General features: G+C 51.6%; 1 protein-coding gene across 4 annotated transcripts in view; it reads right to left on the reverse strand.

The window, feature by feature from the left end:
- The window catches only part of Klhl29 (kelch like family member 29), a 302,875-nt gene that overhangs the window by 58,394 nt on the left and 218,640 nt on the right, over positions 1-25,841 (reverse strand). For all 4 annotated transcript variants that reach the window (XM_050141981.1, XM_050141980.1, XM_050141979.1 and 1 more), the window contains 2 exons: positions 3,899-4,040; positions 857-1,369 (listed from right to left, as the gene is read on the reverse strand). In XM_050141981.1, the coding sequence (XP_049997938.1) occupies positions 857-1,369; positions 3,899-4,040 (655 nt within the window). The remainder of the gene's footprint in view (positions 1-856; positions 1,370-3,898; positions 4,041-25,841) is intronic.

A 25,841-nucleotide genomic window follows, 5' to 3' on the forward strand; every position in this document is an offset into this window, starting at 1 on the left:
CCAGGACCTGAGCTGTCTGGCAATGTCCCTGCATCAAGGAAAGCCAAATCTAAGACAGGCACTCTCAAAGCCTCCCCTCCTGGCCCTGGCCCTGCTGTCCACTCAGACACTGGGACTAGAACCTACCTCTAATGTCCTGGGCCCTGATGCTGCGGCTGCGGCTTGGGCTGAGAACCACGTTGGGGTGAGTGGTGTACTTCCTTCCCCAGCTTCTGTTCCCAAGGAACTACATCTGAGCTCTTTGCAAGAAAACTCCCCTGGGGCTGGGGGCTGGGGTCCAGGGTCCCCCTGAAGGCCAGCCTAGTGCTATTCTTCCCAGGGACTCAACAGAGACCTCTTCAGTCCTTCAAAACCAAAACCTTAAGTGGCTCAGGATGGGAGGAGTGTGCCTGGGCCCTGGTTCCGCTCTTCTTAACAGCTTGGTTGGTGGAGCAGGCTTGTCCTGCCAGACATAGGCAGATAGTGTTTTGAATGCCTTTGTGAATGGAAAGTGGTAAAAACCCCACCGACTATTCTAGTGACCCTGAAGCAGAGTGGGTATAGCTCTTGCTCAGTCTAGCCTTGGTCTGGCCTAGGGTGAGCATGCCTTGGGCTCTGGACTTTCAAGTTCCCTCTTCCTTCTTCTTCCCATTTTTTTCCCCTTCTTGCTCTGTGAATCCTGCTGTTGCTGATCTCAACTCCACACGGGCTTTCTGCCTGAGTTCACCCGCCTAGACAGGGGGTTTCTGTCAAAGCCTCTGGTTAGATGAAGCCAGTGAACGAGCTACCATAAACACACTTCTGTCCTCACTGTGTTGGAGTGACCAGGCAGGGAGGTACAGACCAGGCACACAGTGGGGTGCGTGACAGGACTTACCTTTAGGGTGCCCTGGGTCGGTGAACTCATACTTCCCCACTCCAATTGTCCGTAGCATTTGTAGCCCATGGGCCGAGTCTGTTGTGGGGGGCCCATTGGTGGCAGGAGCACTATTGGGGAGAGCAGCAGACGGCTGGGCCGGCGGAGGTGGAGGCAGCAGGGGCCCTGCCATGTGGCCGTTGCCCACAGCAGTGGGTCCTGGGCGGGCTACCTGCCCCACTCCAGGCAAAGTGGATACCGCCAGGGGCTGAGGGCTGGCATACAGGGCCTGGGCAGGCATGTTCACCACCACACTGCTCAGTGGTTGGGCGGGCGGCTGTGGGAGTGAGTAGTGGCCCGGCATCAGCGGGAGCTGGGGCCCCACATGGGGAGGCAGTGAGGGAGTCACCCCGATGACCGGGGCCTGGACGTTCACAGCCGGGCTGAAGGTGGGAGGCTGGGTCACTCCATAGGAGTGTGCAATCAGGGAAGGCTGGTTCCCGGCGGCCACCGTGGTCACCCATGGCCCCGTGCCTGTAAGGGAGATGGAAAAACTGTTATTCTATCAGTTATATATTCAGTCATCAAACATTACCTGTCCCAGGCCATGGGCTGGGACCTGGAGCAATAACAGTGGCTAAGACATTTGTGTCCGAGCACACAGAAGTTTAAGAATGTGAAAAAGCCAGGTTTAAGGGCACACGCCATTATTCCCAGCACTCTGGAGGGAGGCAGAGACAAGCGGATCTCCATGAGTTGAGGTTAGCCTGTTTTACATAGCGAGTTCCAGGCCAATCAAGGCCACATAGTGAGACTTTGTGTCAGGAAAAAAAAAAAGACAAATCTGTTTGGGAGGAATGAGACACAACAAAGCATAGAGAAAATCCTCGCAGACTGTCAACGAGACCGACGTTCCGTTCAGCTCTCCCACCTATGAGCTAAGAGCCCTGGCAAGTTGCTTTGGTTTTCCAAGCCTCTTCCTTTCTGTCTGTTAATCTGGACTGAGAACTGAAGGTGGAACGCATGTTTGCAAAACCAACAGCGTGTCAGGTGTGCAGTAGATGGATGTTACATATTTGTCCTGTGTGTGTTGTATGATATATGTCTTGTATGTACTCCTTTACTGGAGAACTGCGGTGGACGGGAGGCAAAGAGAACTAGGTTTACAGGGGTTTCAGGTGAGCGCAGTGGATCTTGAAGATGGCAAGGTGTTTTCCAGGCATCTAGAAAGAGGTGGATGGAGCTTAGGAAATCCTGGAAGAGATCTGAGGGGACTCTAGGCCTTGTTACTGGAACCGGGCCAACCCAGCTCGGCTCCTAATGTGATTTTGGGGGAAGAGGGAAGGCCAGGCACACCTCTGAGGATATGATACAAGGTGAAAGGCCAGTGATGCCCAGTCAGGCAGAGCAAGGCCTGGGTCTACCTGGAGTTTAACTGATATTGAGGTGACCCAGAACGGCTTGTGAAGCTGGAAGATACAGCGACAGGGAATTTTAGTCTGGTCACCTCTGATGTAATGGGTCTTGGCTTGAGCCTTCACTGTCCAGATTCAACCTTGGTTATCATGATTCCTCTGGGCTTCGAGTGTAGCCTGAGAACGGGGAGACTGAGGCAGAACACCGGGAGCCCTGGAGACTTGAAGGGCTGGGAATTCCCTCAGACATAAGATGAGTAGGGAGGGCAGGAGCCCAGATGTCACAGCAACATTCAATCCAGCAGGGGGCATTGGGTGAGGAGGAGGAGGAGGAGCCAGAAGGAACCAGTTCTGAGTCCCGATTCTGGGATTCGGGTTCCAGATTAGTGACACAGCTTCCTCATCTTCCGGGGGCCCAGTAATACCCATGTGTAGGATTCCTGCAAGCCCTGATCACACACAGAACAAGGCACACGATAATGTGCGAGAAATATTTATGATTCGTGTCAGGAGGGAGGGAGGCTGCAAGCCAAGAAGCACTGGCAATGTATTGCTGGCTAGATTCTAGAATAGGCTGCTGAGGGGGGGACCATGTCCAAGCCAAACAGAGGAGGTGCTATAGACACGAGCCAGCGTGGCTGGATGTCTCAAGACCAAAGCCTGGCACCCCAAACTCAGTGCTCCCCAGGATTAGCCAGGGAACTTGGGAATATGCATTAAAATGTCGGAGTCTGGCCGACAAGGCCACACATAGTCCTGAGATGCTAGGCCAAGAAGATGATTTTTTTGTTTGTTTTTGATGAGATGAATGCCTGAAAGGGGCTGGGGACCTACAGAGAGGCCTCTAGTCACTTACTTACAGTAAGCCCTGACCACTGTTTTTAATCAATGACTTGGACGGGCTATGAAGGACACAATTCTGGGGGAACTGGGAACGGAGCACAGAAAAAAAAACACCCCCCCTCTCCAAACAGCACTTGAGATCACAGTGGCCCCATTCAGGAGAGAGTGGAGGGATCTGCTTGTGTCCCCAAACCCAGCTGCCTAATTACGAAGAGATGGCCTTGTGACAAACTTGAGTTCTACCGCTGGGACAGGAGGTGCTATCTATGGGCCGAACAGCTATGTTTTGGGGCTGTAATGCCCAAGGTGGAGGCTGAAGGAAGAGCACTGGGGAGCGGTGATTTGTCCTTAGCCCTGGGTTGTGCCTTTGCCCTTTGGAGGGATCCAGAGTGAGCACTTGTCAGGAAAGCGAGGGTCTGGAACCCATGAGCGTTAGGGTGGAGTGACGGATGGGTTTGGAGTGTTTATAGCAGCAGACATAGGACTGGGAGGTATCTTCAGGTATCTGTACCAAAGCAGGGTGGGGCGTGGGAGAAGGGACTGCAGGAGCCGGGGGTCAGAGTTGTCAGCAGCAGGGCCGCGATGCTGTGGAAGTCGGAAACCCCAGTCCTGAGGCCAGAACACCCTAGTGCTCATGTAACCTCGGGCAAGGCCAAATCTCCCTGGAAGGGTGGCTCGAGAAACTTGGGGGTCTCACACATCCCAAGCCTGGTATCTGGGCTTCTGCAGACTCAAGGATCGGGATCTCCGGAGAAGAACAGAGCACCCAGCAAGTAGGTGTCTCTGTCAGCTGATGCACACGCACCTGGATTGTCGCTCTCTCTCATCTGTTTGGAGGGCGGCTCATCAGTGTCCCAGGGTGTGGACTGATTGATGGGTGTCTGTCCCCATCGAATGCTGGTCGTGAGTCCCTGGGACTGATTGTCGGCTTTGGAGATGCCGGGAGCCTGTGGAAAGGAGAGGAGAATGGTGAGCATAAACTTTCCCAGGACCTTGCCTGGAACCTGTTATCTCAGCAATACCTTGAGACCTGAGCTTTTTCTCATGGGCTCACGGGCAGAGAGAGATAGCTAGCCTGTACCCAGTTCCACTAATGCTGGGACTTCTGCCTCCTTCCCAGCAAGGGATCTCTGGACAGAGTATTGGCAGGTTTGGCCTCTGATGAGCTCCTGGCCTTTAGGACTCCAAGACAAGGCCGTGCCAGGCATCTCAACTGCTGCTGCCTATCTTGGGGCAACTACTGCCTTCTGTATTCTGGTGTGGGGACACCTTAGCCCTCAGACTGTCGATAACCCACCGTAACCCAAATGCTACCCACTTATCCAGGGTAGGGGCTGAGCACCGACTGTATCCACTCAGACTCAGTCCGGCAGGTGCCCAGGGCTTTCATGTGTGGCTACTGACTAAGGAGGTGGCAAAAGGTTCGCTCTGCAGAACACCATCGTCAGGTGGCAAAGGAGGACCACTGCGTGTTCTCCACCCTGCTCCGACACCTGCTGTTAGAGCCAGGCATCCCCTGGAGGAAGGGCGGGGGGGGGGCTGGGCTATGGAAACTGGGAGGAGGAACCCACGAGCCCTCAGAGCAGCAAGGGGGCTTGCTTGCTGTGTGAGCTCACCTGATTTAACTTAGAGATGTACAAGGAAAGCTCTCTCAGAATGAAGGCAAACGTCAAAATAACAGTGGCCCCCGAGGCTACAGTCCTGAGAGAATACTGGCTACTAAGAAGTGTGCTTTCCGAAATTTATCACGAGAAGCCGCAATGTTGCCACGGTGACATTGATGGGAATAGCAGGCCGCAAGGTTACATCCCTGTGACCCTCCCTACTCAAACCCATCCTGCTGTTGAAAACACGTATGAAAGGAATGACCCAAATACAGGCAAGATGTTACCTTTGGATGTGAGGATTACGGGGGACTTCTTGTCTACATTGTTTTGCAATTATCAAAATAAATGGTTCAGAGGATCGAACTCAGGGTGATGTATGTGTTCCCCAAATGTTCTACCACTGACCCACATCCCCAGATCTTTTCTTTTGTATTCCAGGCTGCCTTTGGACACGTGACTTTTCTCTCTCTCTCACTTCAAAGCGCTAGGATTGCAGTTGTGTGTTACCACATCTAAATACCAAATTTCTCCAATGACCATTATTTATAAACAATACGAAAATAAATCCTAAACATATCGCAGAAGCTGGGATAAGGAAACTGGGGCGCAAAGGGGCGAGGATCTCCATGGAGGTAACTTGGAGAAGATGGTCACAGCTCATAGACACCCAGTTCGCCCTAGGGAAGCGGTGAGCTGGGATGAGGCTGCTCTTCTCCAGGGGCATGACCAGAAGAAAGCCACAGTGGCTTCTTCGTGTAGAGTCTGACACAGTGATGAACCTGGAGGCAGAGTTCCCTGGGAGGCCCTTGGGCAAGGTGATTCACCTGGGTCCTAGGCCAGGCGCATAGCAGTGGGTGTGAGCAGTAGACCGGGCAGGGCCCCTGGAGGCTTTGCTGTATCACACACCTTGGCACACAGAGCCTGCCGCAGGGCCTGCTGGGAGAGCAGGAGCCAGGCAACATGGAGACCTGGGGCAGTGCAGAAGTAATTGTACTTGGGGGCACTTTACCTCTGGACTGTCCTTCAGAGAGGCCACTTCTGGGAACAGGGCTTGGAAAGAGGATAAGAAGGAAAAAAAAAAAGAACAAAACGAAAAGAAAGAAGAATTCCTTGAACAAGTGTTCCGATCAGAGGCCCCACCCACTCCTACTTGTGGCATGGGTGAGTTTGATGGGGGTGATGGAATACAAAAGGAGGGTCTGAGACATAGCAACAATGGTGATGAGGCACAGAAAACATGGGCGAGGCTTTCCTTGAGTTCTCTGAAGAGGCAACTTTCCATGTGTGCCCCGGATGGGTGTAGAAGCCAGCTAGCCATCTGCAGCCCTTTATTTCCAGGCACCAGGATCACAATGGGGTGAGAGGCAGAGAAATTGTTCCTGAAACCAGAGGCATCTGTGGGGGAATGAGTCTGCGCTATGTCCTATTCAAGAGCCTTGTTTAGAGGACATGTTTGTACGCTGCTGGGACCCCCTAGCCTCCTTGCCAGCAAGCCTCTTCGCTGACAAGATGGAAACCTTTTCTGCCAGGAGAGGGCGCTGTAGCCCCTCTCTGCTGCCCATGTCCCAGAGGCTTCCCAGATAGGAAACAACAGCTTTCTTTGCTTAAGATTTCAGAGTCCTCTCCCTGCCACAATTTCTGCAATGCTGGGTCTGCAGGACCGCATGGCAACTTAACCGGGGAGGGAAGCCTTCTGGAAACGTGCACCGAGACTGCCACTTCTGCCAGAAGCTCTGCTTTTTTTCTCCCCCTTGAGTTTGGGCCATCAGGTTCTATGCTATAAAACTTTGGAAATTCTAATGTTTGCCCCCAAATGAGGGGAGTTCTGGTCCTGAAAAATTGCATCTTTTTCCCCAACACATTGCTTAGACTTATGCAATGTGTCACTCATGTACGCCTTGGTTTGTTCTTCGGTAAATAACGATTGGGCTGGGGTACTGATATGTACTGATCAGGACAATGTCTGGATGGGGGCCATTCGGACCCAGGTGATTCCCTTTGTAGACTTTGCTCTCAGCTGGAGCAGACCCTGGTGTACCCCCAAACAGAAACTGGGCATTCTGGGTGTGCACAGGCTGATCCAGAGCCACAGGGAGATTACCCGGCTGCGGGGCCTTCTGTTTGGCTCTGTGTCTTTCATGATCAGTACAAGCAGTCTCCGAGACCGAAGAAAGCTGCTCTGAAGTCCACCCTCTCCCACCTACCCCGCTTAGGAATGATAAATCAAACCACTCACATTCTACTCTGCATGAGCAACATCTTAAGCTGCAAGCAGTTTGCGGCTCAGGAATTTTATTTTATTAAAAGCAATCAAGTGAATATTCCTTTCTTGATCCTGTCAACAAACAACTTAGATGCAGGAGTATGCCCTTTGCTGAGAGGCCCAGGGCTTCCCGGGGAGCCATATGTGGAGAGAGCACAGACAGCTTAGATGCAAGAGTGTGCCCTTTGAGGCAATGTCCAGGGCATGCCGGTGAGCCATATATGGACCAGTATAGTATGGAGGCAGGAAGCTTGACCAGGGGGCCTTTCCTCCCGCCAAGAGCTCTAGGTCCCAAATAATCTGCAGATGGCAGATTCTGGAGGTGCTCGGGACCTTGTATGGGCCTGTGACTGCAGCTCTGAACATCGCTCTTGTAATTTTGAACTCCCACACATCTGGAACTCCTAGGAGAAATCCAGGCTTTTCCCAGCTTGCATGAGGGCTCGCCTTAGGGAAGGAGAACAGGAATGGGGTCTGGATGGTACAAGCTGCCGGTACAAAGCTAGCTTCCCAGTGGCAGAAGTGGACTAAGCAGAGTCTCTCTCACTTCTCACCTCCTCCCACTGCCATTCTCTGGGACACCCAGGAAGCCACCTAAAGCGGAGACCTTCTGCCTTTCCCTGGCCCTGGTTTCTGCTCCAATAACATGGCGGTACGCATCAGGAGAGGCCCGCCAGCCAGAATACCTTCCCCTACTAGCACTGCAGAGTGGCCCTATCTGCCCATCACTGGGCTTTAGCTGGCTTCTCTCAGCTTCCGTCTAATGAGATGCTAATGGGATGCATCATTAACACAGCAGCTTTTTAAACCCCGGCTCTTGTAAATTTTCAAAGGTCACATTTTCACGGTGCCTGACAGCATCCTGCTCCTTTCAGAGACTGAAGAACACTAAAGACCCAGGTCCTTTATGGCTGAAGCTCTGGGAGGCGGAGGCACAGGCTGAAGGCGCCTGCTGGCAGTGGGCCGTCTCCTGGCCCCTCCCCATCCCCCAGCAGCTTCACAGGGCATGAGGGTTACCCTCTTTCAGCTTGGGAGACCAGGTACACAGTGTCACATGGTCTACAGTGCTGCTCTCAGAATGCAAAGATCCCTGGCAGAGGGATCAAGGGAGATGCTACCCAGCAGGGGAGGCACGGGCACTTGAACTCTCATGGAGGACCTTCTGCTTAAGTAGTGCATTCCCAAGTCTACAGTAGCCAGAGCCCCTGTTTTCCGCTGGTCAGTCCAACCAGAGAGAGGACATCTCTCGCCTTTGCACAAAAATACCACAAATATTTGCAGCAACGGAGTGGCCAGGGAGGTCTGAATGATGATGGGGACTTGGACTCCCTTGAGGCTGTCTTGGTCCTTGTTGTCCTCATCTCAGCTCTCTGCATGATCACAGTGCTCAATGCACTGCCCCGAAGGTCCTGTTGAGCCTGTCCTGGCAGGCAAACTCCATGAAGACAGATGCTCAGAGCTACGCCTGGCCCAGCAGGTGCTACGCCTGGCATAGCTGTCCACAGGATGAAAACAGGGTTTAGGAGACACAGCACGGGCCAGCAGGAGCAGTGACATCACTACTGGTTCAAGAAATGAATGAATCTGCAGAACATGCTTTAGGAAGAGTGGGATGTGCAGGCCATGGAGCAGAGCCCTAGACTAGATAGTCTGGTTCTCCTCTCTAGGGACCACCCCAAATGGTCCATAGCCATGGATGCTACTGAAGGATACTCAAAGGCTTGGCTAGCACAATCCACTACCAATGGTCAGAAATTATGGATTCTCCCTGAGTGCCTGGGTATGGTAGACGTGCAAGATGCGGAGGCTGACTCTTTCTAAGGACATGGATGTCCACCCAGGAAATTCCAAATACTGCATCGTCCACTCTTTCCTCAAGGACATCAAAAGAATGAGGAAATCCTCAAGAGCTTCCAGAAGAAAGAGGCTGGCTGGGCTGGCAGTGGGTCAGGAAAGTTCAGCAGGATTGAATCACATCAACGGATCGGGGCTAAGATCACCAACCACTAAGGGCCTCTGTATCAGCTGGTACATTTCCAGCTTGACACAGGACCAAGCCTGGCTCATCCTCCCACATGACCCATTTCTACAGTTGAGTGGCTGACAATGCCACCTATGGCTCACAGGCCTGCTTCCAGATGGGAACCTGCAGTCCTAGATGCCCTGCCGCTGAGTGGAGCACACAGCTCACCTGTGGTTGTATCCACTGAGTACCACCGAGCATGGTGGACCCCATGCCAATGCTAACTCCTGCAGCTATGAGCACCCTTCCCACCAGAGTGCCTACAGCTCCCCGACTCGTGCCTCAGTTTGCCTCTGTTTTTACTAGGTCTGCTGGGGACCCAGGTTCAGCAACGGTCGAGGTCCTTTCCTGGAAAGTTGTACAAACAGCGCCATGGGACTCCTGTTTCAGGGATCTGTGAATGATGATTCAGACTCGGAGAGAAACTGCTGGGAGAATCACATGGCGGCTCACTACTGCTGTTGTTAATGGCAGCACCATGCCACGGATACGGCAAGCTACGATAGCCAGGTGTGGTGGTTTACGCTGTAATCCTAGCAGGCAGGAGTCTAGAGCAAGAGGGCTGGTGTGTGTGCAAAGCCAGTCTGGATTACATAGTCAACTGCACGTCAGCCACAGGACTTGTCTGTCCTGTAGGCCAGGGAATGGTTCCGTGGATGTTACCTGGTGACTGGCATCAACAAAGACATTGCAGAACTGTCCCAGCCAGCCTCCCCTGCATCCCACCTTCCCCACATTTGCTAAGATATTAGAAAACATGGCTAGGCCACTAACGAACAAAAAGAAAGGGGGAAAAAAAAACCCGAGATGCACACACTACTGTGTCTAGTATAAACTACAAGAGATCAAAAGTCACTCGTGTGTTACTCTTGGCAAACACATCCTGTGTTATCTGCACCCTTAGAGTTTCACAGAGGATTAGGGGGGCAGCGTAAACACAGAAGGGGGCCGTTACCGTGTAAATACTAAAAGGAGGACATGCAGCTTCCCTTGGAGCTGCCCCAGATGGGTGGTGGGAGGAACGAGGCCTTGGATGAGAAGCTGAGAAGCCGCAGGGAGGGAGATGCAGGCGGCAAATGTGGCACTTACCACACTCTGAACGAGGTCTGCACCCGTGCTTTCTGCACCCCGCGACTCTCTGCAATGCCCTCCCAGTTTGGAGAAGAGAAGTTTGGTGGGGTCACTCCTGCAGCTCCCCATTACCGAAGGCGGTGATAGAGGCTCCACGGACTTGAGCTCCACAGTGGACAGAGCCATGTCTCCTGACGTCCGTGCACACGTGAAACACTCTCCCTCTGAAAACCTTGCCTGGGAGCTTCTCAGTCAGGATACAATCATCTGACCAGCGCAAACAGAGTGTGGTTTGGGCGTTCGAGCCACCTCAGGAAGCTAGCACAGGCAGGTGGCCCAGACCGGCGGATTTGGGATCCCATGAATTTGGGAGCAGTGAAGGCCTCATTTTTCTTTTTACCTGGAGGTTTCACTCCCGCTGCTTTTCTGAGAAGAGCGGGAGCTAGTGCCTGCACATGGCACAAGTGGAGAGGGCTCAGGCACCTCTGGCCATTGGCTCTCGGACTACTCTGGGGAATCAGTCATAGGACAGCAGCCCTCAGCTCCACCGCTGAGCCTAGGTGGCCAGGCAGCCTTTGCAAACAGCACACTTCCCCTTTCCTCCCAGCATCCCTCTCCTTGCAAGACTCTTAGGGCTTTCCTGATGCCCAGGTCAACCTGTGGGGAGCGGTGGAGGCCAGTGTTCGGTAAATGCATTCCTGCTGGGAACCGAGTGGACCTACTTGCCAGGGGTGTTCGTACACAGTGGTGGACGCTGGAGAAGGCAAGTTCTAGTCACAGAACGGTGTGCTAATGGTGGAATTCACGTGTGGGTGGGAGATCCTTTGGTGTCTGAGTGCTTTTCGATTGAGCTTTTCGATTGAGTATGTTTCCAGATTGGCAGGCTTTGTCATTCCAGAACTGTCCAGCCACCACCACTGACGCAATCTCCAACCCGAGGCACATGAATCGCACCTGGGAGGATTGCTAGACACGGACTGTAGTCCTAGAGGTTCTGATTCCGTAGCTCTGGAGCAGCTGGGGACCCCCAGAATGTGTCACTTTAGTAAGCCTACAACATTGCTGATTCAGGGAGTTCTCGGCCCCACCCTGGGGAGCAACGACAATCTTTCTACCTATGTCTCCAGGTCTGGGCCCCGAGTCTGGAGTCCTAGGGGCTATAACTGCTTATTGGGTCCTGACTGGGACAGATTCAGAGGCCTTGCTCCCGTGGTTCATGGGAGCCAGCTTTCTGGGGAGGCCGCTGTCAAGGACTCCTGCTTTGGGCCTTCGTTTCCAGGAATCAGAGAATCCGTTACCACACAAGGCTGTTGGAGGAGCTCAGCTCTAGTTTCTGATTGCTATTGAGCCACACAAAAAAAAAAAAAGCACAGTCAAAGTCTTGGTGCTGGGGTGGGGTCTCCCGCGGCCCTCCTACCCTCTTGAGCCAGGATGCCCTCTCTTGGCCCCAGGCCTGTGCGCCTGGCCTTCCCTTCTGAGCCCTACTAGAATGCACTGCAGAGTCTGATGAAATTTCTAATAATACTAACCAATGATGTGTTAAATTGAGACACTTCTGGCTCGGCCGCCGGAAACCACACGATGGTTTAAAGGACCACTGCTTACCTTTCTCTATCAATTTGCTGCTAAATTACTGCTTTCAGAGAAACTTATAGAAAAGTAATTCTTTATTTAAATTTTAATTTCCATCTTGTCATTTTAAATATATATTCAGATTCCAATCATATTACAGAATATGATGATGTCTCTGGCGGGTAAATGACCCTGCTAGAAGCCTGGGTGGGTATGGAGGATGCGAACAAGTGGGTGGGGAGGCGAGGCTCAGCAAGGAGCCAGAGACCTCAGCTTAGCTGGGGTGGCAGACAGAGCTTCAGAGGCCTATGCTGGTCGCAACCCTGCTCAGTGACCCCGACTTTGTGTGTAGTCCTGAGGGCCACTTGTACATGCTTTTAGGTGGAACCGCCAAGCTCTTTGCCAAGCTCTTTGTCATGCTCAGATCGCTGTGTGAACTGAGCCGAAAGCGAATGCCAGATGAAATGGGGCTGCTGGGCCAGTCACCACCCTAACAGCTCATATTTAACCACCGCCCACAGGCTAATGGTGGGCATAGCTCATTTCCCTCCAGGAAGAATTCTGTATTCTTCCCACCATCTTATGGACGACAGTCACACGGTCCAGCCAAGTTCAACAACACTCCAGGGTGTGAAACTTCAGGCTTTTACTGAGGCCTACTCTACCTGTCTTCGTCCACTTTGGGTTTCTATAAAACAAAACAAAACAACCATCTGAAGGCCAGCGATATGGCTCGGTGGGCAAGGACACGGCTGCCAAGCCCAGTGACCCGAGTTCTATGTAGTGGATGCAAATGGTGGAAGAAGAATTCTGATGGATGAACGTTGTCCTCTGACTTCCATGGGAGCGCTGGAGATTGCATCCCTACCCGTTGAACAAACAAACCAATAAATAAATGGAATAACATTTTTTTTTTAAAAAGAAGCTACTCGAGATTGGGTACAGATTCTAAGGAAAGGAGATGAGTGACATTACTGTTTTGGAGACTCAAGAGCATAGGTGCCTGCAGTCTGTGAAGTTCTGGTGAAGGGGACTCACGGTGGAAAGGCTTACTAAGGCAGGGAACAGTACAGAAAATGTCATCTGTCTGCACGAGGACTTGGGGAGAGGCCACACACACTCTTGATGACAGACCACTCTGGAGGGGACTAATGCTACCACACCACCCACCCACTCCCTCTTGAGGGTTGAATCCCTATGACCTAGTTATTTTATACTGGGCCCCAGTGTCTTAGAACCACCATGCTTTCCTAAGACCATCAGATGCTCTGGGGCAGTCAGAATATTCCTGGGTCACCTCGTTGGGGTGGACACCTCATCAGTGGATTTAGTCACGTCGAGTCTGCACCACCCATACCGTGCTACTCTGTTGGGTAACGCTTTCAGCCCTCCCTAAGAAACTGCAGGATGCTGGCCACAGTCAGTCCTTTCTCCACTGTATCCATCAACTGTGCCTCCTGCTCTGACCCTGGTAAGACACTGGCGTCAGGAGGCCGGGTACATTGGCTTCCATCATCTCTCTTGTAGGCGGGCATCACAAAGCTTATTCCTTCTCTCTATACTCCCCCTCCCTCCCACTTAGAGCTTCTTCCCTTTGGCTTCTCAACATTAAGTGGAGCAAAAAATATATGGTCCTTTTGTTTTCCATGGGCCTCCTGTCCCTTCTTAGACTACGGTTACCCAGCCCCAGGGCTAGAAAACCTGATATTTATATCTGTTGGTGCTTAGCTTCCACACCCATCTCTTTGACTTCAACTTGAGGGAACCCACCCTGTCTCCATGATCCCTAATACCAGGTTCCTTGCTCCTTGAAGTCCTCTTCCCATCTCTTTCTGTCTTCTGCACTTTCCTTCCTTTAAATTTCACTTGCGCCCTTCTCTGCATAGTTGCTCATTTCTTCTGCCCCCCAGTTCCTGGCTTTGTGTCGTGCCTAGTGTCTACACCAGCCCCAGGCATGCTCCCTCTTTCCCAAGTCCTGTTTGTGTCCCTTCTTCTTTGACAATTCTTTCCCTAACAGGAAACACTTGTACGGTAGCCCCATCTTCACCAGAACCCTGCTTTCTGTAGTATTCAGGGGGTGCATTTGCTTTTCCTCTTGCAACATCAAAGTCTAAGTCCTCGGAGATGTCTACGCTCAAAGTTCAGCAAAGAAGGCTTCCTTTGCAGACGGAAAGCAGCCGTGGACAGGGCTGGCTTCTGCACTGTGTTCCTGCACATGCCCTGTCCAGATCTCCCTGGGCCCCTTGCTCTAAACTCCCTTCCATGATGGGGTCCCACGGACAAAAGAAATGATAAATCTGGCAGAACCTTACAACTCCCCACTTTCAACTTTCCTCTAACAACTTTCAACCGAAAACTTCTTAGCCCTATTTCCAAGTAACTTTTCATCCATTACAAAACCCACAATTTTTTCAAAGGGGCTTTGAAATAAGATCACCTAGAAAAAAAAAGCCTATCACAAATGAAAGTCTTTGAAAAGAAAGAGGCCCTTTCCTGTGCTTCAGCTCCCCTCTGATACCATTCCCTTTCATTTTACAGGAGGTGCCTGTGATGTGGGGAGCCAGTGGCCCAGGCGGACACACAGGCGAGAGCTGGAGCAAGGGGCAGCTGCTGTGGAGCTGGGCCAGGCCTTTCATCCCCCCTCATTCAATCAGCCCTCACAGCGCCCCCAACTGCTGCTCCTTGCAACCTGCCTGTGGCTCTCAGAGGCTTCCAGTCCCCCCGCAGGTTCCCATTCACCTGGGCATTGCTTTTCCAGCACACACTCGAGACTTGTTTTCATTCTTGCTCACCAAAGTGGGCGGGTAAGGGGGCGGCCAGAAAAGCCCCTCCTCTGGCCTTTGATGGGACATTTCCCAAATCCCAACCCGGCAGGCAGTAGGCGTGGGACCACTTCTTGCCCTAGGGTCAGCTTCTGACGCGCAGACACACACACCTGACAACACCCACTTCTGAAAAGGAGTCTTTGTTGACTTCAGATTTAGCATCGTGGAGAATTTGGTGAATGGAAGTCTTCCGTCCTGGGTGGGTGTGCTAGACCTGTCTCTGGAAAGGCACATGGGCTCCCTGACTGGATCACCTGTTAACTAGGCTTGGCCCTCTCCTGGGCCTCCCAGCCACCCAGGAGAGACAGGAGTCCTTTGGAACAGTTTGGCCATGGGCTGGCCTGGCCTGTTGCTCACCAAGGCCTCTCAGTCCCCTTCCCAGGGGACATTTTAGAATTGACCAAGACCTCCGCATTGGTATGGTCCATTTTAGTCACAAAGGACCTCCATACTGAGTCCCAGCCCCTTCTTGTAGAACCTTCTAACACATCTACCCGACCTTCGGGAAACATTCCCATTTTCTTAGTTGTAACTGCAAGAGATCATTATTATAATTATTTTTTAATTTATGAAGGCTTGTTGGGTAGAGAGACCCATCCCTAGTTCTCACACACTCTATATGAGAATATGTCACTGACCGAGATCAGGACTTTACGCCAGGCGACACAATCTTGACAGACATCTTCAGCGACCTCATTAGAGGCCTAACGAGACAGGACTGCGTCAGAGTCACACTGAGGGGCATTCAGGGCAGAGAAGCAGACAACACAGCGCAGACAGCCTTGCCAGGCTGTTCCTCAGGCAGCCAGCACAATGGAAGGCGTAGAACCAGTCTTATTAGACGGACATAGAGACTCTCAGAACCCAAACTTACAACCGGCTACAGCATGGGCCTCCAAATTCAGTGGGATTCCCCAGTGTGGACATTCTAGATGCATGCCTTGTGGGACTCAGTTTACCTGCCTAGGCACCTGGTGCTCGCTCATTGGGCTTCTGCCTGCATGTCTCTGTCGTGATAGCAACTCGTGACCAGGCACAGTTTGAAGGCAAGGGGCTCCCTCTGCCCCAGACTAGCTCAGCTTCCTTTTGGTTCGTAACGGAGGCCGTGAAAGGGGTTTTGTTTATGAATTTAGGACGATCCTCTTTCAGCATCGGCTCATCCTCTCTTTAGGCTCTGGTTATCTCACTGGGCACATTGACTCTATCATGCCTAGGGGGGCTAGGAGCGGACACTGGGAAAACCTCAAGAGGTGATGGAAGGGACCAGCAGTACAGAGAAACAGCAATTCTTCCCTGGCATTGACGTAGGGTCTCCTTTTCCTCAGACTAACATTAAGCAGTGGGGTGAGTGAACAGTATGTGTACCCCTTCTTCCATTCTGCCACCACCCACCCGGCCAGCCACCAATCCACCTCTACATCCACCCATCTACCCACTTATACACTCATCCACCAACCCACCAACTCATCTTTCTATCCACCCACCCATTTCGCTCTTATTAAGACACTAACCTGTGCTAGAGACACAGTCTTGAGCAGTCTCTGGCTTCAGAGAGCACAGTTCACTCATAATCCTAACATCTGTAGGAACCAGACCTGTGAATAGGCTAGTTTCCAAGCTCTCAAGGCCTGCACAATCTATTTTTTTTTTCCGAGACAGGGTTTCTCTGTGGTTTTGGAGCCTGTCCTGGAACTAGCTCTTGTAGACCAGGCTGGCCTCGAACTCACAGAGATCCGCCTGCCTCTGCCTCCCGAGTGCTGGGATTAAAGGCGTGCGCTGCCACCACCACCTGGCTAGGCCTGTGCAATCATTGAGGCCACTCTCTGGTTGTCCTGCTCTCTTCCAGACTGTCTTAGTTCAGGATGCCACAACACAACAGTATAGCTGGTATACTGGGCACACCTACTATAGCTGGGCAGCTTTAACAGCAGACATTTCTTTCCCTCAGTTCTAGAGGCTGGACTCCCTGAGATCGGGGTGGCGCCATGGTCTGTTTGGGTAAGATCCCTCCTCCTGACTTACAGAGACTGCGCATGGATGTGAAGGCAGACAGAATTCTGGCATCTTTTTCTCATCATAGGAGATAAAGGCCATTATACTAGGAGGGAGCTACCCTTGTGGCCTCCTCTAAACCATAATCTCTTTCAAAGTTCTGGACTCTAAAAACTATCACGATGAGGGCAAAGGCTTCAACCTGTGGATTTTGGGGGATAGAATTCAGTCCACGGCACCCACACAGCAGGCACGCAGTGGGTGTTCAGCAATGAGCCGGTATCAATCTATCTGTCTGTTGTTTCTCTGGTTCCACTTTGCCCGCCAGACCCTGGGGGTGTGTTTAATGGAGAGAGTTCCTCTCAGACCTGACTAGCATGTCAATCAACACCCCCACCAGCCGGAACTTTAATTTTTAGATCGCTTCCCCTTCAGTCCCCACCCCCAACGACATAATCTCCATGATCTCGAGTCTTTTCCCGAACACTGTTGAAAGGCTTGTTGTATTTATCTCTGTAGAATCCGCCGTGCCCCTGTGCAATTTTCCATTGTCATGGTTCATTTTAATTTCCTCTAAGGCTGTTGGCCACTCTCGTGTTCAGAAATAGCTTGTTCCACTTAATAAAAGTGCTTAAATATGCAGACACGAGAAGTTTCCTTTGCTTGTGCCTAAACACTGCCCTATGCGAAATGAGTTCCACATCTTGTCTTGTGCTGTAGGGCTGAGCACGGGTCCTGTGGCTCCCTGGAAAGAAACTCTCTAGGCAAGGTTCAAGGGCACAAACGGGATCCAAGAATGTCTGGGGGGGAATTTTCTCAGCCTGGCTCATGGCACCATGGGCCTTCGGAGTCAGCTGCCACCTCTGGCACCGTCACAGTGCCCAGAAGTCCCTACCAGTCATTTCACACGAGTTCCCTCTTTCCTCTTTGCAATACAGAGGGTTTGACATGTCTCCCCCAAACCCATGTCTTAAAAGCTCATTTCCCCAGCTTGGACCTAGCAAGAGGTCTTAGGTAGTTACGGAGATGCAGTTTCTTTTGCAGGTTTGCTCCTGGCTGCCATTAGGTGAGTGGGTTTGCTTCACCCCTGCCTCCCACCCGCCATGATGCACTGTGCAAGTCCAAAGCCACAGGGTGACTGATCGTGAAGGAAAACTTGGAAAACTGTGGGCCAAGATAACGTCTTCACCGGTTTATTGCTGTCAGGGAAGGCTTGTAACACCGATCTATAAAATAGTCATGAGAATTTCTTCCCCCAAAGACAGATCTCAGTGAAAAATGGCCGCCCCCACCACCACCAGGGACCAGGTAGAAGCGGTGGTCATGAAGGGATGTCGGCAAGTGGCAGCAGTCATTGCTAGCAGGGGACCCCAGAATATGCAAATGTTAAGGGCCTTTTATAAAAAGGGAGGCTCTCCAAACACTGCTCTTTCTTCTGAGTTCATTTTCTCTGGGTTGCCGAGGCCCAAGAATTCCCTTCAGGCTGCGGCTGTCAGGAAAGGATGAAGGAATGGAAAACAGATTGGATCTACATTCAGGATCTCTGGAGAGCCAAGCTTTCGGGGGTACCAGGTCACAGCCAGGGCACATAGTCTCTGTGGCTAAGCTAGATTGCAGGGAAAATATTAGCCATGCATTGGGCTTGGAGACGCAGTGACCAGGAAGAAGAACATAGGTCACCTTTCTTTTGCTTAAACAATCAGAGTCCGGGTGGCTGAGAGATACTGACATGAGACTGCAGGTGAGTGGCCCCATCACAGCCCTAGTCCTGCCTTGCTCCATGTTTGGTCCTCCTAGGGCGGGAAAGGCCAGCAATTGTTGGCCTAAAGACTTTGGTCCTCAGTGCTCCAGAGATGCACAGTTGTAGGCAGTCACAATCAGAGCCCAGAACTTGGGGTCACATGGAATACAAATGGCTTTTTACTAGAAGTTGGGGATCACCTCAGCATTATCACCCCTGGAAAGAGGGGTTTGAGTGCTTTAAGCCCAGCCTTCTGACTCATTGGCAATGGGCTTTAGTATCAATGCCAAAACTTTCCATGACTCTTAGAGAGATAACCCATAGACGTACTGATGGCTATCCATACATTAAAAGCAGAAATGGAGGCTGGGACTGTTGGCCCAGTCAGCCTGCAGTCGCTGAACCAGCAAGCCTCAGCCCATCCCTAGAATCACACACACACCCAAGGGCCCGGGCACACACACACATACACACGCAGACACCCCTGCCTCTAGCCTACTTGGGCTGCCAGGGGCCTGTAGCCCCACGTGAAGGAGCAGCTGGCAGATGCTCCATCTGCCCCCAGAAACTTTCCTTCTTCCATGGTTCCAGAACTTTCCTGAGTCTCCCGCGGCCACTTTGAGTTTCCCTCCCAGATACTCTTTCCTAAATCAGCTTCCAATCTGACTCATTTCAGTTTTAAAACAAGAAAACATCAACAAACACTATGCAGGGAAACAGATGGTAACAATTACAGGAGGGGAGAAAACAGAGCTCGCTCCCTCTACCAGGGGCATGGAAACATATTGTTCCCCAGACAGCGGTTGTCTTCCAGCCACTCCTGTGTAGATGTGGGCACGGGGCTCTCTCTGGGGCCATCCCCCTATCAAGGGGCAGGTCAGCACTGGAGGGGTCACCAGGGCTACAGAGCACCTTGAAGCCAGTCCATTGGAAGCCGAGACTTGGTGGTTCTCCAGGGAGGGAAGAGAAACCATTCCTGAACATTCTGGGTACCCTTACATGAACCTGGCGCCCTATCATCAGAGGCCTGAGCGTAGGGGGTGCTGGCTTCATGCCCTGCACACTACCTATGGCCGGCCCTTTCCATTTCCTCACGTCACTATGTAATGCACCAGGCCATATGCTCCCAAGAGCAGGGGTTATTCTCTCTACTGGGTGACGGCTAAGACTTGGGCTCTGGCTCAGGCTGCTGGTTCAAGCTCAAGTACCATTTAAGAGTGGGGAGACCTGGGGTGAACCAAGAAAACTGCTGGTGCCGTCCTTGCCTCACCCCTGAGAGACAGCTATTTCAAGTCCCCTCCTCTCGTGACTGTGAATTAATGTGTGCAGAAGACCCACTGCAGCACCCAGAGCACAGTGGGTGCTGGGTGCCGAAGCGCCGACAGCAGTTTACTCCCCCTGCAGATGGCCAGCTCCGCGTCTGGTGCTCAGTAAACAGCCCTAGGAGCTTGCCAAGTGGAAGGCTGAGGAGGCAGCCTCCAGCTGGTCCTGAAGGCAGGGGTGACACACACCCCATCAAAGCTGAGAGGATAAGCCCTGCTGGTGGAGGTGGGGGCTGGAGGGTTGGCTCTGATGGCAGGTGCCCGGAGTCCTGAGTGAGATTTACCGTGCGATTTGCCAAGTGTCCCGTCCTTTGCTGTAAAGGTAGGGTGAGGGCTTTGCTCTCCAGGACATCAAACAGGCAGAGAGTTAGCCAAGAAAACAAAGGCAATCCAGAGAAGCCCAGTGCTATGATTGGTCCCTGTCCGGCAGGGGTAGGGTTTTTTTTTGTGTGTGTGTGGCAGGAATGAGGGTATAGGCTCAAGAGATGGGGGTGACATGCCCTTCAGGCAAGGATGCTTTTGGGCAGGGTGGGGGTTACAAAAACAGGATATAGTAATAAGGGACTTGTCCCATTCCTTCATAACATGAGTCTCTGTTTCCTCATCGGCACACTGAGATTCGCAGGCTCTGGATCCCAGGCCTGGTTAGATTCTGGAAATTGTATCCATCAGTTCCTAGGACCACCCAGGGCTCGCTGCTGGCTGCCGCTGTATACCTTTTGGCGCCTTTGGGATCAGACATAGTCTCACACCCTCACGGAGCAGAAACAGCCCCCACCGTGCCGGTGATCGTGGATGTTCTCTCACAGGTGTCCTGCACATGTTCACCTACCTCGGCTGTCACACATATGTCTCCCCATGTATCTCGGCATGTAACATCTGCTTTTGGCTTTCACGCTAGGTGGGCCTTCTGCCAAATTCCCAGCCTTGGCACAGGCCGTGGCCGCCCCAGAGGCATATCATCCCAGGCTGACTGCGAGTGTCAGGCAAAAGCAAGTTGGGGCAGCTCCAGGATGAAGGACTCTTTTTCTTCCTCACCCCATCTAGGGGTACCCCACGCCAGCAGAGCCCTGGCTATCTGTCTCTGGGGTGTGGCCTCCACCCTTTAAAGGCTGGCGTCTCTCAAGGTTTTGTGAGCTCTGCCACCCTCTCTGACACTGTGGTGGGTCCCTGCTTATGCAGCTGGTCTTAATGCCCTATTAGCTCTGTCATTTCTTTATTCTAGACCTCAAGTATCGAAAGGCCTATTCCTCACCTGTACCACTGGCCCAGTTTGTTCCCAGGTGGGTTCTCCATCTCCTTCGGAGCCCAGGCCTTCTCTTTCTGCTGTGCGATATTCCCCAGAACTACCCCTGCTCCCTATCCCCAGAGCAGGCACCTAGAACCTGGCCTTTCTTGCCTTCCCCTTGCACTGGTCTCCTGTGGGTGCTCCTGTGGTTTATTCCAGGAGTTTGACCACCCAACTCCTACCTCTGTACCTGTTTTGCATCTTTGTCCTTTCCTGGCTCCCAGGATGGTCACTTGCGGTGGAGATGGTGTTTCCCTGTTCTCTGTTCTGCAAAGTAGTCACTTTTCCAAAACATAAACTGGCCACATCATTGTCCTCCCCAGTCCTAATCCTATAGCCTACGGGGCCAGCCTGGACTCTCCTCCATCCATGATCTGCTGGTCCCTGGGATCACCTCTGGCTCCAGTTGGGACTTCATTTCGACTAGCTTGCACATGCAGTCTGTGAGTTTTGCAAGACTTGCCTACCCTTTGTCCATCTGCTGGCGTCCCCTCTGGCAGGCCTTTCTCCCCTTCCCTGAGCCAGAGTAGAGCATCTCCTCTACGGCTTGAGCTCAGGTGTGCCACGCCACCAGATCCGAATTCCTACAGGCTCACTATCTTTTCCCCCAGGGCCTTATGAATTCCTCTGAGTAGAGACTGTCCTGGGTCTCCAGGATGGGGTCTAAGCTATTGCTAGTGTTGAATGAACGGGGGACTCTAACTGGGAAGTTCTTCATGGTACTCTGAAGTGGGTGGGCAGGCAGTCTAGATTCTTGTAGTTGGCCGTTCTACCAGTGCCTTGGCCACACCTCCATGTCCCTGTCTGGTGCCGTTTCAGGGCAAAAGACGTTCTGAGTCCTTTCTAAGCAAGTGCCAGCATGGAGTCCTGGCAGCAGACATTGATTTTTCCACGAGAGGAGGTTTCCTCGTGTTCTTCCTCATGACAGTCACTTCCTACTTATAGACCTCAATCTTCCACCACGGCAGAGCCCTCCTGGCTTCAGTCCCACTGGGACCTGGTCTGTGGTCAGAAAGGAGCCACAGCCAAGTCCCATGTGAGCTGATCGTTCATCTGGCCCCGCTGCCACCTTAGTAATTTTGAAGTCCCAGTAGCCACATAGACCCAGGTCTGAAGCAGGCCCCGAATGCTGCAAAGGAAGCAGGCTCTCAGTTCACCCCAGCAGATGTCCCCCAGGAAGGGTGGACAGGTTAGGTTCAGAGCCTTCTCCTGTCAACTGCCACACACCTGCTTCTTAAAACCATTGACCAGGGCCTGGGGAGGTAAAAATGCCTGCTCCTCAAACATGAGGGCCTGAGTTCAGATCCCAGTGTCCATGCAGAAACAGGATGCAGTAGCTTGGGAGTCTGTAATCCTAGCATTCTTGCCGGGAGACAGGAAGAGGAGATGGGGGAATCCCGGAAGCAAGCTCCAAGGCCAAGTGTATGCTGTGGAAAGGCCAACCAAAGGTAGAAGAGAGGATTGACCCTTGAGGGTGCCTTCCGACCTTCACACATGTGCTGTGGTACGGGTGCGTCCACTCACACACATGTCCACCATGTACCATGTTCCAATAAGGAACTAAGCTTCATTCACACTTTCCCTTGCTAATAGGGAGGGACCAGAGGGGTGACCATCCAGCTTAGGCAGCAAGGACTAGAACCAGAACATTCCTTCACTGACAGACACGCTGCCCTCTCTGGCTGAGGAGCCCATGGCTGCTGGGCTTATATCTGGCTGCCTCAGAGGAGGGAACCCCAGTGTGTTCAGTGTTGCCCCCTGGAGGGGAAGGAGCAGTACTTGCCTGTGAAGACGACCCTAACAGGCATCCTGATCTCTAGGTACACCATTTCAAGGCTTCCAGTTTCTCTCAGGGGAGCGGAAAACTGAAGCACTTTCTGCAGATACCAGCTTCAGGCTGAATCCTTTGGGATTTGGTGACTCACTCCTCTCCCAAGGCCAGATCATGGGCTCCAGAAAGCCCTCCACGACTTCAGTTCCCGCTGTAATCATTGCCTTCTTTAGATCTCTAGTGTATTATAAGAAACTGGAGACTGGTAAGTCCTGAGCTCCATAGTGGCCATACTGTAGACCCAGGATGGCTGACCGCATGGTTGCTTTCTAAGTCCAGGGCCTGAGATGCAGGAGAACCTCAGTTATAAACTCTAGTCTGAAAGCAGGTTGGAAACCCAAGGGGAGCTGGCATTTCAGTTCATTTGCAGGCAAGACAAAACAAAACAAAACAAAACAAACAAACAAACAAACAAACAAAGACCAGTGTCCCAGTTCAAGGAGCTCCCCTTAGCCAAAGTGGACCAGCTTGAGGTTCCACTTAGGCCTCATGGTGACTGGTCTGAGAGGACATTGGGATCAACCACCTGCTTTTCCTCTGATAACTGATTACAGATTCAATGATAATGTCCTCCCCAGACACTGCTGCAGACATCCCCAGAATAATGCTGGGCCGAATATCTGGGAGGGAGGCCCGTCAAAGTTGACACATAAAATTAACCATCAGACTATCTCCTATAACCCCCACAATTATATTGCTTTTGGTTGAATTTTTATTGGAATCTGTGCTCTGGGTAAGAAGTGTCCAGGTGGGGAGTGACTGGGAGAGGCAAACAAGAAGACTATTAAGTAGGGCTGGAGAATTCCTTGCATGAGGATGGAACTTTTCCTTTGACTCTCCCCAATAAATCCTGTCCATGCCCCCGCCCCCCCCAATCCCAGGAGACACTGTGTGTGACTCTCCTCCACCCTCCCACCCCCAGGCAAAAGAACAAAATAATACAGTTCCTGGCACATCTGCTCCCACACCTCGGCATATGCTCCGCCTAGCTAGCTTCCTAGCTGCGAAAACTACAATGGGCAGGCAGTGTCTTCTACTCCAGATCCCTGGGGTAGCTCAGGGGGCCCAGCCTTCCCACGCTGAAGCTTGAAGCATTACTACAACATCAAAAATGTTCCGCTGGCGGTTTCCAGATTCCTAAAAAATAGATTCAAAACATCTTTAATACTCTCTGAAGAAGCGATATATCACAGGAAAAGCTGTAACCTTTCGTATTGCTGATATTATCCAGGCCGTGGGCTGGCTGGGAAGTTAACCGCAGCCAGTTCTTATTCCTAGTGGCGGTGACTGCTGCCCCAGGTCCAGGACCCTTCCACCCACCATTGGTGGAAGTGGCTGCCCGAGTATTTGCCTAATGCGTTTTTGTACAGAATCTAAAAAGAGTCACAGGACTCAAAGCAATGATTTCCAAGAAACAGTTTTCTCCTTTTAACACAACGCCCCTGAAAATAATACCGCCTGTCTCAAGCAATAACACGCCCTGTATGGAATACATTTGCCTGCCTCAATGTGGAGCCCCGAGCAAGGACCTGGGACTGAGCCTCTGAAAAAGCCAGCCAGCCCCAGGGAGAGCTCAATGGATTAAGTATGACTGTGGTGATGACCAGACACCAGCATGCACTGGGGTGTAAGAGTGTACAGAGACCTCTCTGCAGGTGACTCCTTCAGGGTCTGTGGCAGGTGCCACACCTGGCCAGAGGAGCACAAAAAGGCAGGAAATGAGACACTTAGGCGCACTGTCTTTTCTTTCTGAAGGTTAGCATCCTGAGTAATCAACACAAGCAGAGAAGAGATAAGAGCCAGAAAACAGCGCATGAGACGCTTCCTTTACCTCTGACAAGTGGTACTCTGTCGGCAGGGTATTCCTGGTTCTCTATCTTACAGTTTAAACCTGGCCTAGCAAATAGGCTGAGATAGGGTCACTGCTCTGCTTTCTACAGAGACGGAGCTTAGGCACAGGGAACAGAAGCACAATGTAGGCTTCCCCTTTGCTTTTCAAGCCAGACGTTTCTATGTGATTTTCTTGCCGTCTGCCCAGCTCTGAATGGGCCCTACTGTGACCTGAGACACTGATATGGTGAAACCCTCAAAGCCACAATTCAGGTGCTTTGTGTTCTTGGGTGGACTGCTGGACTTCTCTGAACCCACGGGAAGGATCAGAATGAAAGATGGGCCGGAGAAACGCAAAGCAAAAAACCACATTGAGATTCTGTCTCACTGATCATCAAGAAAACAAACAAGAAATGATGGTGAGGATGGGTGGAGGATAGGACCCTCCCAAAGTGCTGCTGAGAATGTAGCCACCGTGGAAATCAGTATGGCAGTTCCTCAGATAACTAAGCGTGTGCATAATCCAGCTGTATCACTCCCGGGTGATACTGGAGCAATCCAAGTCATCCCACAGTCAAGATACCTGCATGTTCAAGCTTACTGCAGTCCTAGTCACCAGAGCTAAGCGATGCAATCAGACGAGGGATCCGCCACTGGGTGACTGGTTGAAGAAAATGTGGCAATATATACACAGTGGAGTATTATCTAGCCACGAAGAACGTCATGTCACCTGCCGAAAAGCAGATGAAACTGGAGCAATAACTCAAACACGGAAAGACAAATACCACATCTCCCTATCACACATGGAGTCTAGATGTTAGCTACAACAAAGAAGATAGGAAAGAAGAGGTAGGGGAACCAGCAGTGTGGAGGAAGAACGGGAAGATAATGGGGGATGAATGTGGCCGAACGACTTCATATACACATACGAACATTTTATAAAGTAGCCCATTATTTTTTGTAATTAATATATGCTAATAAAACACACATGCACACATGCATATGTACACACACATACGTATGCACACACACACGTGTATGGACACGTACACACAGCCATCACATACACAGAAAAGCAAATGCCAAAGCCACATCCTAGGTCTGGCGTAAGTTCTGTTCCCCATCCCTCAAATAATAGCTTCTATTATTCTTATCACTCTAGAAAACGTCTTTGTGAACTGTTTGCTTGATGATTGCAACCATGTTTCTTTTTAATAAAATCTTGATTTAAAAAGGGCCCGAGGGCACGCTACCTCGGGAGTGTGTGGAAGATAATATTTAGAGACTCGCTAAATCACTCCTGCTAACGTACACTGCTGTGTTTTTGTTTTCACCTTTATCTTTCTCTAGCTTTTCTTGCAAGAAAGGCGACTTGGAAGAAGG

This window comes from Alexandromys fortis, unplaced genomic scaffold, assembly GCF_014885135.2.
Source record: "Alexandromys fortis isolate MF-2015 unplaced genomic scaffold, M_Fortis_MF-2015_v1.1 scaffold_30, whole genome shotgun sequence".
Classification (NCBI taxonomy): domain Eukaryota; kingdom Metazoa; phylum Chordata; class Mammalia; order Rodentia; family Cricetidae; genus Alexandromys; species Alexandromys fortis.